Raw genomic sequence first — 15569 nt, 5'->3', positions numbered from 1 at the left:
CGCGAGCTCGCCGTCGCGAGGCCTGTGGCGCCTACTGCCACCGCTGGCTTTGCCCCTCTCGGCGGAAGTGCCCGCGCTTCCTCACCCGCCCGCCCGGCGTTCACGCTTTTGTCGTTTGAACCGGGAGTGGTTTCCAGTTTAGAGCAGGAGCTTTGGCATTAAACCCGGCTTGTGTCTGTGCCCTTGGGCTCCCTGTGGCGCCACCTCTCTGAGCCTCGTTTGTCTTCTCTGTAAAGGGGGATAGAAATTCCTACCTTTCCGAGTTGTGCGGATTATTACGTAACGTACTTTGCACTGCTCCCAGCACTTCACAAGTGCCCAGTAAATAATACCAATACGATTTTAAAAATAGGACAGTTTGCTTCAATAGGAGCCGTGTGGGGAGTGGAGAAGGCTGGCGCTTGGGAGCGAGATTAGGCTTGACATTGACTAGACGACCTGGCCAATTTAACCTACTTTCTAACTTGAAAAATTAGAAGAATTTATCCCATCTCAATGGAATACCAGCATAACTAAACGGGGTGGTGTATGTGGAAGAGCTTGGAACAGAATCTGGAACGTGGTAGGAGCTCAAATATTAGTCCCCTTCTCACTAACCCAGTTTACCTAAGAAGCACAAGTTTTTTCCTCCTGTTTGTATTTGTTTTTTAAATTATATTTTGCAACTGTAATTCATGAACTGATTCAAGTGATATACAGTGAAAAGTCTTCCCCTCTCTCCTCTGGTTGCCTAATTTCCCTCCCCAGAGATAATGAAGATGGTCAGTTTCTTAAATGTGCGTTGGGGGTATTTTGCACATAAAGCAAATGATGGTGTATTGTACACACAGTTCTGCGCTTCATCTGTTTTGAAAATCATCCGTGAGAGTACAAAAGGAGCTTCTCCAGACTATTTTTATGGCTCCTAGTGTTTGTACACAGTCATTTATTCATCAGTGCCCTAGTGAAGGGCGTTGAGATAACATTTTGTTATGACTGTTGCAGAGTAACTTGGCATATACATATATGTAGAATCTATTCCTAGAAGTATTCAAAGGGTGTGAGCAAATGTAGCTTTGATAACTATTGCTCAATTCTCCATCTCCTTATCAACCCTGTTATCAAACTTTGATCTTTGTCAATCTGATAGCTGAAAAATGGTAGCTTGGGTAGTGTAAATTGAAATCTTATTTTGAGTGAAGTGAGCCTTATTTCATGTTTTAGAGACACACCTATTTCATGTTTTAGAGACACATATTTTACTTTCTGTATCTTTTGACCATTTTTCTTATTTTTTCATAGGAGCTCACAATATAATAGGGAAATCAGCTCTTTGTCAAATGAGTTGCCAATATTTTTTCCCTAGTCTGTTGACATTTTTTGCCTAGTGTTTTTTTTTTGTTTTTTTGTTTTTGTTTTTTGCCATGCAAAAACATTTTGGGATCAAACTTATCCATTTCTTATTTTCCTTTGATTCTGGATTTTGTGTTGTAGTTTGAAAAGTCTGAAAGGCCTTCCTCACTCTGTTTTTTTTTTTTTTAATTTTTAATTTTTTAACTGCCCTCCATGGTTTATTCTGTTACTTTGAGGGCTTATTTTTGTATTGCAATCTTTGATCCATTTGGAGTTTAGTAAAGTGTGAGGATCATATTAAGAACTAGCACTAACCTTGGTTGTCATATAATCTGCTCAGCCTATTGTACGGATGGGAAACAGCCCCACAGGGGAAAAGCCCGTCTCCAAAATCTGTTCTCCTCCAGAGTTCCCCAGTTCCGCGAGTGGCTCCTCTAACCAGCAAAGTGCCAGAGTTCAACCTTCCAACACTACGTTCTGTCTGTCCTTTTGATTTTTCCTTCTACATATTCACGCATCTATTCATGTCTCTCTGCTACCATTCAGTAAGCTAGTTCACACACTAAGGCTTTTAAGCATGCTTCGCCCTCTGTCTGGAATATGGCCCGGCTCCTTATTCAGGCCTCAGGCTTTCCTTGCCCACCTTATCCCAAGGCAAGTTCCTGCCACAAACACACACACACGGCTATTTATCACAATTTAATTACCTTATTTATTCGCTTGTTCACTTTCTCCTCCACGAGGATGTAAGCTCTGCCAGGCTGGTGTGGCTTACTGGTTCAGTGTTGACTAGCAAAGTGCCAGAGTTTGATTCTTGGTCAGGGCACATGCCTGGGTTGCAGGCTCGATCCCCAGTATGGGCATGCAGGAGACAGTCGGTCAATGATTCTCTCATCGTTGTTGTTTCTCTCTCTCTCCCTCTCCAAAATCAATATACATATAGTAAAAAATATGTAAAAGATTATAAGTTCCTTGGTATCGGGGGCCATGTTTTGTCTCCTGCTTTATCCCTAGCACCTACAACAGGGCTTTTTCACATAATGGGTGTTCAGAATGAATATTTACTAAATGGATAAATAAATAGAGTGATAGCCGTGTGTGTGTTTGTGTGTGTGTACGTACTTGGGATAAGGTGGGCAAGGAAAGTCTGAGGCCTGAATAAGGAGCTGGGCCATATTCCAGACAGAGGGTGTGGCATGCTTAAAAGCCTTGGTGTGTGAACCAGCTTAGTAAGTGGGAGTGGAGAGACCTGAATAGATTCATGAATGATCGGGACCAGTGGTCACCAACCTTTCGGACTACCAGTGGTCCGTGGACCACCGGTTGGCAACGGCTGCTCCAAAGGTTTCCTTAAACTAGTGGTCGCCAACCTTTCGGACCTCATGGACCACCAGTGCCTGGATTCTGAACTACTTCAATGGCCTCCTGATTCTCCTCCCCACCCCCTACACCTCCCCATGAGACATAGACTCAAGAGAAATTTGAACTCTACTGATCGAAATGTTAATTATCATTGAACAAAATCAAGGAATCCTGAGAAAAGAGGGAGCTCAAGGCCAACTGTGAGGCCAAAAGAGTTGGTACTGACTGGTATGGTGACCAGGGCCAGGGGACCTGGTGTCCGCTGTGACCTTGAGCAACTCACCTCACCTCTCTCAGCATCCTCCTCTTCTGTAAGGTGGTGACATTAAAACCTCAATGATGGAGGGAAGTTGTGAAAACCAAACGAAGAAGCACTTCAACTTGCTTGTACACTGCAGAGGGTTAGGCACATAGGGAAACCTTTCTTCCCTTTCAGGGGGTGCCAGGGTCTCCGTCCCACTGACCTTCCCAGGAGTTTCCCGCCTTCAGATGAAGGCAGACACTTTGCCAGGACTGAGTCTCTGTTTTCTACCACCTGCAGCTGCTCTGGCCGGGCCCAGTGTCCCACCCAGGACATGGCACTTGCCAATGAGCGTGTGGCTGGTGGGTACTGCTGAGGGCTTCCAGGCACAAGGATAGGGACACGTGGCATACACAGGTTGATGCAAAAACCTTTCTCTTCTGGGCCTCAGTCTTTCCCTGAGGAAAGCAGGCTTAATTATCTCATCTCCCAAGACACAAGGCCGTCATCAATATTACAGCAGCGGCTGTAGACTGTCATGGGGTCATGGGGTCGATGCTCCCAGAAGACACCAGAGAGAGCCAGAGTCACGAAGCCTCAGGGCTTCAGGTGTGCTCAAGCTTTGGTTTAGGAGCTAGAGGCGGTTTGTCTTCTTTGTCTCCTGGAGCCAAAGTTCCTCCTTTAGATTAAAAATGGTATTGTTTACATGGTGGGCCAGAAGAGCTGTCCCAACCCCAGAGATTCTTCAGCCTGAAAATTAAACACAACTTCTTGCACTTGCAAAGTATGGGAGAAATGATCCATTTAAAGTCAGATTCTCTTGAAATTGTTTTGTCTTAGCCTTCTTTCCTCTGCTGGCCTCTTAAGTGATGGTAATCTCTATGTTGGTCTTCAAAAATTTAGGAAGATTTTACTTATATAAAATTCAGAAGCATGGGAATTTCTGATTTTTTCTTTCACGTCTCCCTTCTACAAATTCTCCCCCAACCTGCTGCCAGAGGGAATTTTCTAAATACAGTTTGACCTTCTGGCTCAGAAATTTTTTTTTTTTTTTTTTTTTTTTTTTTTTACTGCTAATGGGATAAAGTCTGCCTTCCTTAGCTGGGAATTACTAACTGCAATAATTCACTTTTTCAGCTTCAGATTGATTGACTTCATTTCAATATAAATTGAATTATAGAATATGTAGCAGTTATGATTAGGTTTAGAGAAAGCCCAAACACTAAGGGATTAAATAACATACAAGTTTAGTGCTTCTTTCTTTTTTTAAAAAATTGGTTTTTAGAGAGGAAGGGGGGCAGGGGAGAAAGAGAGAGGAACATCAATTCATTGTTCCACTTATTTATGCATTCATTGGTTGATTCTTGTATGTGCCCTGACAAGAGAGCAAACCCACAACCTTGGTGTGTCAGGACGATATTCTATCTAACTGAGCTACCCACCCAAGGCCTAGAAGCTTATTTCTTAAGTAAAACTTATCTCTCAAGTCCTCAGGTGGGCAGTCAGGGCTGCTGGGTGTCAGGGACCCAGGCTCTGATGATTTCACTGCTGTTCCATTCTTTTTAAAATATCCTATATAATAAAGAGGTAATATGCATATTGACTGTGACACCCTCACACAAGATGGCCACCCCCACGTGGTCAAAGATGGCCACCACAAGATGGCCGGCAGGGGAGAGCAGTTAGGGGTGACCAGGCCGGCAGGGAAGGGCAGTTGGGGGCGACCGGGCCGGCAGGGGAGAGCAGTTAGGAGTGACCATGACTAGGCCTACAGGGGAGGGCAGTTGGGGGCAACCGGGCCGGCAGGGGGTAGTTGGGGGCAATCGGGCCAGCAGGGGAGCAGTTAGGTGTCGATCAGGCTGGCAGGGGAGTGGTTAGGGGCAATCAGGCAGGCAGGCAGGTGAGCGGTTGGGAGCCAGCAGTCCCGGATTGTGAGAGGGATCCCTGTGGGATTGGGCCGAAACCAGCAGTTGGACATCCCTCGAGGGGTCCCAGATTGGAGAGGGTGCAGACTGGGCTGAGGAACACCCACCCCATGCACGAATTTTGTGCACTGGGCCTCTAGTACACACACACACACACACAGTGGCCAGATTATTATGACCACCTGGCGTTTGTAGGCAAATTAGCTATAATTTCGAGCTGATGCAAACAGCTCCCAGTCATGGTCATTCCTCCTGCCTAGGCATGCATACATCTGTGGCCCAATCAACCCTTCAAGGATGGACCCAGGGAGGAGCCTAGCAGGCTCAAAGTTTTTAGAGAGAGGGAAAGAGAGAGGGAAAGACAGAGAGAAATATCAATGTGAGGGAAATATCGTGCCCTTGACAGGAATCGAACCTAGGATCCTTTGGTCTGCAGGCCAATGCTCTATCCACTGAGCAAAACCGGCTAGGGCCATAATTTCCTTTTGAGATGGTTCATTTTAAGCATATAGAAATGCAACTGATTTCTGTGTGTTGACTTTGTAGCCCGGTACTTGCTGAATTTTATTAGTTCTAACAGATTTTTGTAAAATCTTTAGGGTTTTCTAAATATAGGGTCCTATCATGTGCAAAAAGATATTACTTCTTTCTTTCCAATTTGGATGCCTTTTATTCTCTTTCTTGACCAACTGCTCTAGCTAGAAATTCTGTAAAATAGAAGTTGTGAAAGTGGGCATCCTTTTTTAAAAAAATATTTATAATTTTATTGATTTCAGAGAGGAAGGGAGAGGGAGAGATAGAAACATCAATGTTGAGAATCATTGATCAGCTGCCTCTTGCACATCCCCTACTAGGGATCGACCCACAACCTGGGCATGTGCCCTTGACCGGAATCAAACCTGAGACCCTTCAGTCCACAGGCCAATGCTCTATCCACTGAGCCAAACAAGCCAGGGCTGAAAGTGGGCATCCTTTTCTTGTTTCTGATCTTAATGGAAAGGCTTCAAGTCTTTCTCTATTGAATATAATATTTGCTGTGGATTTTCATATATAGTTTGGTTTTTTTTAGGTGGAGGTAGATTCCTTCTATTCCTTGTTGAGTGTGTGGTTTTTTTTTAAAGGGTTTTGAATTTTGTCAAATACTGTCTGCATTAATTGAGATGATCATGGGTTTTTTTCCCCTTCATTCTTTTAACGTGGTATATCGATCAATTTTAAAAAAAAATGTTTTTATTGACTTCAGAGAGGGAGAGGGAAAGATAGAAACATCAATGATGAGAGAGAATCATTGATTGGCTGCCTCCTGCATGATCAGGGATTGAGCCTGCAACCTGAGCATATGCTCTGACCAGGCCTGTGACCTCCTGGTTCATAGGTCAATGCTCAACTACTGAGCCACTACGGCTGGGCGTGTTCCGTCCTTAACATGGTCAAAGATGGCTGGGCAACTTCCTCTGTATCCCAGCCAGGAAGAAGGTGGAAGTGGAAGAAAAAGTTCAGGATAGAAAAAGTTCAGATATAGGTTCCTAAGAACTGACACCTGTCTTCTCTACTTACATCACACGGGACAAACCTCGTCTGCTGCCAGGGAGGCAGGGAAGCAGTGTTTATTCCAGTCTACTGCGTACCCACCTAAAAGTCATCAGTTTTAATTCTTAGGAGAATGGATATTTGGGGAAAATCAGAAGATTTAGGCCTAAATGTTCTGTCTCTATAACTTTTACTTATCTGGTCCCTTAGTCTGTAATGCTCGTCTCCCTTTCCTGAGGAAGCAATAATCATTCATCGAAGTCCAACCCAACTGTCACCTCCAGGTCCCTAGAGGTACTGTCCTTAGGACAGTTTGCACTGCACTCCAGGAGGTCTCTAACCATGTTGTTACTCCTTCCTGTCTGCCTCCTCCCAGTCCATACCAGGTCTGCTCCTTCAGGGCTGCAGGTTCATCACTCTAAACCCCATTGTGGACTGCCTGAGGAACCTAATCGTAACTTTCACTCCTACGGCCTTTGGGCAGCCCCCTACTACCTCTCAGGCGTTTTTCACTTGCCCACATCGGCCATCTATACAAATCATCCCCCTAACCTCGAGGATAGAGGACAGGGGATGGGACAGACTTGGAGGAGTTGGAGCTGATCCTGAAACCAGGTGTATAAGGTGGCAAATCTCATCCAGAGGGCACCTGCGGACCTTCCCCAGCCCCAGGCTGAAGCTGAGTGCTTTCTGCAGAGGACACAGAAGATATCCCAAAGGCACAGGGTCATGCCAGGAGCCTGTGTACATGCTGGCGTGCAACTAAACCCGAGTGGACTCTGGCCTTCGGAGCATGTTTCCGCGTCGTTCCACTGCTTACAATCCCTGAGCGCCTCCCTGGTCTTGAGGATAAGTCTGTTTTGACACCTGCCTACCCTTTCCACTGGTCCTCACACTCCCCCCAGGCTTTGGCAGTGGCTACACTTGCTTGTTGGCAGTTGCCCAAGTGCCATGTTCCAACCACACATGCTGTTGGTTTTGCTTGGTGCACCTTTTCCTGCTAGGCCTTCAAAATTTTCTGTGACCACATTTCCTCCGAGAAACCTTCCATAAACCCTCAGGCAGAGCTGCTGTGTCCCCGCTGCCACGAACACCTCTGTATCTGTCATTAGTATACGATAAAGGTCCGTCCCCTGCACTAGGCTAAGGGCCAGCCCTACATCCCTCACGGGCATCCACAGACTCAGGCACGCACTAGTCACCCAGTAAGTACTCCCTGAAGGAGGCTCTTGAGCTAAGGGACAGAGGGCCAAGTGATAAGGGAGACATCTGATAAAGGAGGCATCCAAAGTCTCTAGTTCTTTGCTTTGGGTGAGTGGATCATGAAGCAAACATCAAAAAAGTCACATAATGTCAAACTCTTCTCTTGGAATAAGCTACTCACTTTTCAGGGCCCACTTTCAAGCTTCACTTTAGGAAGGCATCCTGACCCAGGCCTCGGACAAGACCTTAGTTATGCTCCTAGCACTGACATGTGTCTTCTTTAGCACACTGATCACTATGGTAACAGTGGGATTATTGGGTTAATGCAGGGTTTCTCAACAGTGGCACTATGGCATTTTGGACTGAATAATTCTTTTTTTTTTTTTTTTTAAATCTTCACCTGAGGATATCTTCCCATTGCTTTTTAGAGAGAGTGGAAGAGAGAAAGACAGCAAGAAACATCAATGTGAGAGAAACACATCGATTGGTTGTCTCCTGCATGAGAACCGTCCAGGGCCCGGGCCAGGGAGGAGCCTGTAACTGAGGTATAGTGAGAGAAACACATCGATTGGTTGTCTCCTGCACAAGAACCGTCCAGGGCCCGGGGCCAGGGAGGAGCCTGTAACCAAGGTATATACCCTTGACTGGAATCAAACCTGGGGCCCTTCAGTCCACAGGCCAACGCTCTATCCACTGAGCCAAACCAGCTAGGGCTGGACTGGATAATCTTAGTTGAGGGAGGCTGTTCTGTGCACTGCAGGATGTTTTTTAGCAGCATCACTGACTTCTCACTGGATGCAGGCAACACCCTCTCAATTATGACAATGTCTCCAGATAATTATCAAATGTCCCTTGGAGGCAAGATGACTTCAGGTTGAGAACCACTGGTGTAACTAACACCTTGCTCCCCAGTTAGAAAGGACGTTCCGTGAGGGTGGTCCAGCTACCTAAGCCCACATTTCCTGTTCCTCAGGCTGGCATCCACTCCCCCTGCCCCAGCCTGAGCCACCTACCACTGAGGCTGAGTGGACCTTCCCTTTTAGAAGATTCTCCTCTGTGGGCTTGGACAGCTTGAGGGCAGAGATTGCAGTTCACTGGCTTTTGTACCTGCCAGGCCCACCCTGGCGTTGCTTTCAGGGTGTCAGGAAATGATGGCTGGGGCACAAATGGAGGCTAGGCAGCAGGAGCTGCTAAGTCCTGGGAAGTGGCAGGCGCAGGGATGGTCCTTCCCCACAGGGATGACTTCTATGGGTCTTGTTTGTTTGTTTTCAGGAAGTTCAGACTTTATTAGATACCCCGAGGCCGGCCCTGGGGAAAGCCTTGGCTGGCTTCACAGCTCTCCTAGTGGGAAGTGACAGTGAGGAGAGGGGCAGCCGGGAAGGTTGAGGGCCCACACTAAGGGGCCCAAACCAGTCCTGTTGATCCACATCCCTTCCCACTTCGCCCTGGCTCCTCTGGGATTATCACATGGTGAGAATCTGTTTTGTAGACAAGAAGGGCTGCATGGAGGTTTCCAAGGCACACTGGTAGTCCTGCAGTGGGACCTCGGAGCAGGCGGGAGCCGCGAGCTGGCCTCGGTGGATGAGATCGCACAGAGTGAGGATCAGCTCCTTGAACTGGTCTGTGGGAGGTTGGAGGAAGTCAGACAGGGGTGCAGCAGCAGCAGGGCCTGGTGAGATGGCACACGTCACCTCTGCTGGTGCTGAGCTCCAGGCAAGTCTTTGAGAGCCCAGGGCTTGGCCACAGACAGGCCGGCTGTGGAGGCTGCCTGATCTCCACCTGTTTTCAGGTCAGGGAGAGCCAGGGTGGGGACAGAGGAACATGGGGAGTGGCCCCAGGAACTGACGGGCAGGCAGAGTGGTGGCTCAGACCCACAGAACCTGACTCGGGTGTAACCTGGAGTCTGATGGTGGGAGGGGCAGGATTACCTCCAGGCAGGGAAGCCAGAAGGGGTGCAGGGAGGAAGGTGGGTGTGCCTGGCACTACTGATGTGGAACTGATGAACTTTGCTCAGGAAAAGCAGCCCAGCTGGGGGTCCCTGTCTGGGGACCAGGCCTCCAGGAGAGGAAGAGCAGTGTCCCGGCTCGGGTTCTGGAGTCAGAGACACTAGCTGGTCACATCCTGGCTGCACACTCCCTCGCTGGGGTGACTTTGGGAAAGCGACTTAACCACTCCGAGCCTCAGTTTCCTTTTCTGTCAAACAGGGCTAATAATACTTGAAACTGTTATGACATTTAGACTGAGCAGAGGCTGAGTAACTTGTCCAGGTCCCACAGCGAGGCTAGGCGCAACCTACAACCAGCAATGGCGGGACCCAGGCAGGCTGGCTGCAGCACTGGTTTTCTTCACTTGGTCGTCTCCCATGGCGGTCTTCCCCACCGCCGGCTCTTCAAGGAAGGGGGCGGTGTGTGCCCTGTTCAATGTTATGCCCCCAAGAACTAGCCCACTTTAGTCCAATAACTATTTGCTCACTGTAGCTTAGTTAGAGGCTGTTCTCCTTTGTCCTGTCATAGGGTTGGGGTCTAAGCACCCATCCAGGGCTCAGACAGGCTGGCCACTTCTGCAGTAGGCACTGCCCTCTTGTGTGACCCCTGGCAAAGGGCCGTCATGTACTCACCTGGACTATGGTCCTTCTTCCACTGGGACAACCAAAAGCCCCGAAGTTTGAGATCCTTAAAAATGAGCTGGCTCTGTGGACACAGAAGGACATGTTGGGGCTCTGAGGCCAAGAGCTTCAGATACCCCTTAAGGTACACATTCTCTGAATCCCAGGGACAGGGAAACTGCCTGAGTTTACACAACTGTGGGGCCTGGCCCATCTCCAGGCCGCCCCCTCCCCACCACCAGCTTACCACAGAAGCGATGACAGGCTGCTTGGCCATCCCTCCATAGGTCACCATGGTTCCTCCAGGTCTGAAAAGTCAGAGAACAGAATGGGTGCAGGCAGATTCAGAGCCCTTCTGGAAGCTGTCACAGCGCTTCTATTCCAACCCTAAAGCCTAAACCTTGCTTTCAGAATCCCTGGGAAGGGCCCCAAATACAGGTTCCTAGGCCCCACCCCCAACCTAATGACCTATCCCCCTCCAGATGACCTGGGTGTTTAGGCAGGGATGGGAATCCACTGATATAGCCACCCAGTCAGGCTCTGATGAGCTGCTGCAAAGAAGCATGCTCTCCTGAGAAGAGCTCAAGACCTGAGTTCAGTATGGCTCCACTCCACTTATAGGCATGCAACTGTGGGCATGGCATTGACATTGGTCCAGATCGCCAACTTCCTCCTATAACGAGTGGCATGGGATTGCAGTTTGCCTTGGAGGGTGCCCAGAGTAGGGCTGAGCCTGGCTCTGCTGCTTCCTAGACCTGGGGCAGGTGACTACCCTCTCTGGGCCTTGTACAAACAGGATGGGATTAGTACCCCTGGCCTAGGTGGCTGTGGGAGGGTTCCTTCAAGCTCCTGCACAGAGTTCAGTGCATGGTGAACTCCCATTGTTTTCACAGCTCTTTGATCACATGACCCATCTAGCCCGTGAGTTCTAGCCATCTCCATACCCCGGCGCTAGTGAGGGCTAGCAAATACGTGTTAACTACTAGTTTAGGGGATTCCTGCCTCAGCTGGGAAGGGACCTTTCAGGCACACTCCAGAGGAGTTCCTATGAAAGGGAAAAGAATGGGAGGACATGCACTGTTAACTGTCCACGGTGCGCATCCCCCTCAGCGGTGGGATGAGAGAAAACCTCTGCTCTTCCAGTTCTCCTTTGTACTTTCATAGGCTTTCAAAATGTTTTGTAACACGCATCATGCTACCTCTAAAATTAGAATCTATTTTTAAAAGCTAATAAAAAATTTAAAAGCTAATAAGCTAGGACTACGTGACTTTTTAAGATGCCCTTAGGTTGTGAATCCTTAACCATTCCCCTCTCAGAGACGAACAAAGCGGGTCCCTTGGGAAAGCACAGCTGGATGGGCTCAGTCACCTGTGATGAAGGCGGCTGAGAGAGGAAGTGCCCAGAGACCTAGGTAGGACTTAACTTTGGCCCCAGTTTCCTACTCAGGCCCCTGCTGACCTGCCTCGGCTCGGCTTGCCTTGGCCTCGGGGCTGTTCACCTGAGGGTCCTCCCAGCTCAAGACGCGGGAGCGCCAGCGATCTGGACCTGCAGGGCCGAGGGACTTACGCTAAGTGCCGCAGCAGCTCTGTGGAGCTTTTCCCGCCGACACAGTTGAGAGCGAGCCGTGGCTGAGGCATGTCCTGGAAGATAAGGAACCTGCGGTGAGGGAGCTACCACTCTACATGTGGGGCTTGAAGCTGCTACGAACAGCATTTCCCAGGCCCATGTGTCAGGAGGGAGTGAAGAAAACGGGATGTTCTTGCCTTACAACTCTTTTTTTCCTGCCTGGAATGGCCTTTTCTTTACCAGCCTCGTCCTGTTCTCTGTGTGAGGATTTCATTCAGAGCCCACCTCTGGGAAAGAATACATTGAGGGTATCTACAACCCATTTCCAAGGACTTCCTTTCGCCATGTGCGCCCCTTCTGGGACTTTGAACTCAGTTTATGTTAGACCTACTGCTTCAGAAATGTTGTCCAGAGGGTGTGTTCTTGAGGAGTGTGTGTGTGTTTGGTCGCTCCAGAGTTCAGTGAAAAGAGGCTGAGATGTGGTTTGGTCACTTACTAGGCGTGCTAGGGGTGGAGGTTCTGGAAGGTTCTGAGGCTAGGAGTTCAGAGAGACTGGGGCCAGCCCTGCCTCCACCACTTAAGACTGTGTGCTCTTGGTCAAATCCTTTATCTTTCCTGAGTCTGGGTTTCCTCGTCTATAAAATAGATAGCACCTACTTTGTGGAGCTTTTGTGGGATTCTCTGATAAAATGCAAGGTAGGTACCCAGGAAATGTTGCTTCTTTTCTTTCTCTTTCCTCTCTGTGCCTCAGTTTCCTCAGCTCCTCTCCCAGCGCTGAGATTCACATGGGTTGTGAGGACTGATGTGGCCCATCACACATACTCAAAACTGCAAACCACAGGTCTCCCGCCTCCCTCGCAGCACCTGGGCGCTTACTGCATGCCGCCCCCTGGTGGAGGGATGGGCTTTATCCTCCACAAAGAGCCAAGGGAAGATGTGAAGAGGAACAATGGAGCCAGGCCCCAGCTTTTCAAGTTCAAGTCCGCTTTCTTCAGGGGGGCCAGCATGAATGGAGGCGCAGCGTCCCTCATCCTAGGTACCTTAAAGACGTTTTTCATCTCATGTGTCCTCAGCTCCTCTTCTGTGATCACATGCTCGGCCCCCAGGTTCTTCAGTCTGTCGGTCAGCTTCTGGAGGTCAGGTCTGGAAACCAAACACGAACCTCGGTCACATCGGCTCACTTTCTCCACCAAAGGCTCCCGGGACTGCTCGGCCACAGCTGCGACAGCGTGTTTCTTTGCGGGAAGCTGGGATCGGGTTTAAGCCAGGCCTTGAGCAGGGCCTGACCATGCAGTTTCATCGTACTCCCGCGTCTCTTGGCCTCAGTTTCCTCCCTGGCATGAGAGAGCTGGGCTGGGTGGTTTCTACAGCTCCTGCCAGCTCAGGGATGCTGGAAACCATCTGTGCCAGGGAAAAGGCATTTCACTTCCTGATTTCTTCTACGGACACAACAAACTCCACTTCCTTTCTGCCCCCCTCCCCCCTCTTTTCAAGGGGCTCTTGAGTGTTGTGCAAACAAACTCCAGCCCAGGAGTGGCTCAGGGACTCCTTGGCCAAGGCAAACGATGATTTTTGTTAGCACAACCGAGGGGATAGAGAACTGAAGGGAGAGTCAATTATCCTAGTAAGACTGGGCTTCTGACAGACACGGCCACACTCGTGGACAGTGAGGCTCAAGGAAACGATGCTATGAGGGAAAGAGAACAAGCCGGGAAATGAAGTCTGCTACCGACTTGCTGTGACTCCCTGAGCAAGTTGCCTCCTCTCTCCGAAACTGTTTCATCTGTGAACCAGAGATAGCAAACCTGCTCATCTCCTTCAATCTTTTAATGCACTTCAAAGTACCACACAAATACAAGGGGGAAAAAGGGCCCTGGGTTAGACGGTTCACAGAAAAAATAACCCAGCTTAAAACATCCCCAAATATGAACACTGGTTTTGAAAAAACCACACGTTATCACAAGTCCAGTTTCAAATACTCCTAGTGGCCGTCTCCACCTCCTTCCTGTCTTCCCTTCATATTTCAAAGACTCACTCATCCTATAGCCAAAAGCCACCTGGACTTAATTTCTCAAGGCTGACACCCGTCCGTGAGTAAGCTGCCTCCTGCCCAGAGAGGAGGCCCGCTTATACAAGGGCGCCATCTGGTGGGCACGCAGGGATGCGACACGCAGTCAGGATCTGGAATACCGGCTCCCCACGCACCTGTCTCGGACCACATTGATGGTCCTCAGGCCCAGGGCTGCGGCGATCTGGATGACTGCTTGCCCCACACCACTGTTGGATGCATTCTGGATGACGGAATCTCCTGTGGAGCCAGGAAGAGACTCAAGTCAAGTCCTGGATACCTGTAATAGGTCAAGGGCTTCCAGCCTGAGACCCTATTATATAAGGCAGGAGATGGAGTGCTTAGGCTCCCAGAGGACCTGGGGCCTGGCTGCTGAGCCTTCTCAGACCTTAGAGTGTTGCTCACTCTTCTCCCAATGCCCCCCAAACTTCCACAACACCCACACTACCTCCTAAGACTAGGCAACTCAGAGTCTACAGTAGACATAATGTTGAAAAACCCTGCTATGTAAATGAGTTCATGTCCTTCATCCTCCAATTTTTATGTCCTCAAGTCTCTGCTTAGGTTATTTCCTTGGTGTGTAATGCTTGCCTCTTCCTTTCTCCCTTCGTTGTGAAACCATATTGAAACCCTTTGAAGCGCAGCTTAAGTGTGGCTTCCTTCACGAAGCCTTTCCAGACTCCTCCCACTATGCTCTGATGCACTCTGCAGCATCTGTATTAATAACATGGTCTGCCTCATCGCATGCTTGGCTGTATACAGGTCCACCTGTATTGAGGGCTTGCAGCTGGAGGGGAAGGCCATGCCGTATTCCCCTCTCTGTACGGCTTAATCAAGGCGCATTGCCTTGCAATGGGATTAGAGCCACACTGGAGAAGCTAGCAGCCCCTGAAACAGGAGCCTATAGTTTGTGGACTAAGCCCAGGCCTGGATTTGGAACTAGTCAATGGGGGAGGCAGCAAGGCATGTTGGGGAAAATGTGGGCTCTGGAATGAGATGGACCTGGGTGTGAGTCATAGCTTCACCTCTGACTGTGATTGAATGAGGTGGGGCCAGTCATGGCCTCTTTGAACCGCAGGTTCCTCCCCCTAAAACAGGAGTCCTCCGAGCATCAATCAGGATGCTCCTCATTAGAGTCAATGCCATCAAGTGCAGGAAGGTGCTCCGTTACCCCTGAAAGGCTATCTGGGTCTTGAAAGGCAGCAGGATCTGGTGCTAGAGACAGAGGACTTCCTGGAGGAAGAACACCCATTCTCCTTAGCCAGGGTCAGCACACGAGTTGTCACTCATTAGTGAGCTATGAAATCAATGTAGTGCGTTGCAAACAGCATTTTTAAAAGTTAAAATAAAGGAAAATAGAATAAAAAACAGCAGTGTACATGTACACCACACACAGGAAGGGCACATAGTAAGGGTAAATATGGTTCCATGAAACTCTGGTTTCATATATATATATAAAGGGTGTCCCAAAATTCACCCAAGAAGTAATTTTGATAGAAAACACAGGTTTGCCCTAACCGGTTTGGCTCAGTGGATAGAGCATCGGCCTGCGGACTCAAGGGTCCCGGGTTCGATTCCGGTCAAGGACATATACCTTGGTTGCGGGCACATCTCCAGTGGGGAGTGTGCAGGAGGCAGCTGATCGATGTTTCTCTCTCGTCGATGTTTCTAACTCTCTATCCCTCTCCCGTCCTCTCTGTAAAAAATCAATAAAATATATTAAAAAAAAAAAAAAA

General features: G+C 48.9%; 2 protein-coding genes across 4 annotated transcripts in view; both read right to left on the bottom strand.

Moving 5' to 3' along the window:
* Positions 1-6734, bottom strand: part of SRSF4 (serine/arginine-rich splicing factor 4) — a 35024-nt gene extending 28290 nt beyond the window's left edge. The window contains exons 1-2 of the mRNA XM_014546751.1: positions 6669-6734; positions 255-463 (exon numbers count right to left, since the gene is read on the bottom strand). Of these exons, the coding sequence (XP_014402237.1) occupies positions 255-463; positions 6669-6734 (275 nt within the window). The remainder of the gene's footprint in view (positions 1-254; positions 464-6668) is intronic.
* A 2116-nt stretch (positions 6735-8850) lies between these two features.
* Positions 8851-15569, bottom strand: part of MECR (mitochondrial trans-2-enoyl-CoA reductase) — a 47962-nt gene continuing 41243 nt past the window's right edge. For 2 of the 3 annotated variants that reach the window (XM_014546795.1, XM_005875077.2), the window contains 6 exons: positions 13971-14073; positions 12806-12908; positions 11766-11839; positions 10446-10506; positions 10211-10283; positions 8851-9262 (listed from right to left, as the gene is read on the bottom strand). In XM_014546795.1, the coding sequence (XP_014402281.1) occupies positions 9057-9262; positions 10211-10283; positions 10446-10506; positions 11766-11839; positions 12806-12908; positions 13971-14073 (620 nt within the window). In that variant the 3' untranslated portion in view covers positions 8851-9056. The remainder of the gene's footprint in view (positions 9263-10210; positions 10284-10445; positions 10507-11765; positions 11840-12805; positions 12909-13970; positions 14074-15569) is intronic. The other variant, XM_005875075.2, reaches the window with a different exon arrangement.

This window comes from Myotis brandtii, unplaced genomic scaffold (genome assembly GCF_000412655.1).
Source record: "Myotis brandtii unplaced genomic scaffold, ASM41265v1 scaffold456, whole genome shotgun sequence".
Lineage (NCBI taxonomy): Eukaryota > Metazoa > Chordata > Mammalia > Chiroptera > Vespertilionidae > Myotis > Myotis brandtii.
Note: the sequence above shows the minus strand (reverse complement) of the source record. Positions and strands in the feature narration are given on the sequence as shown.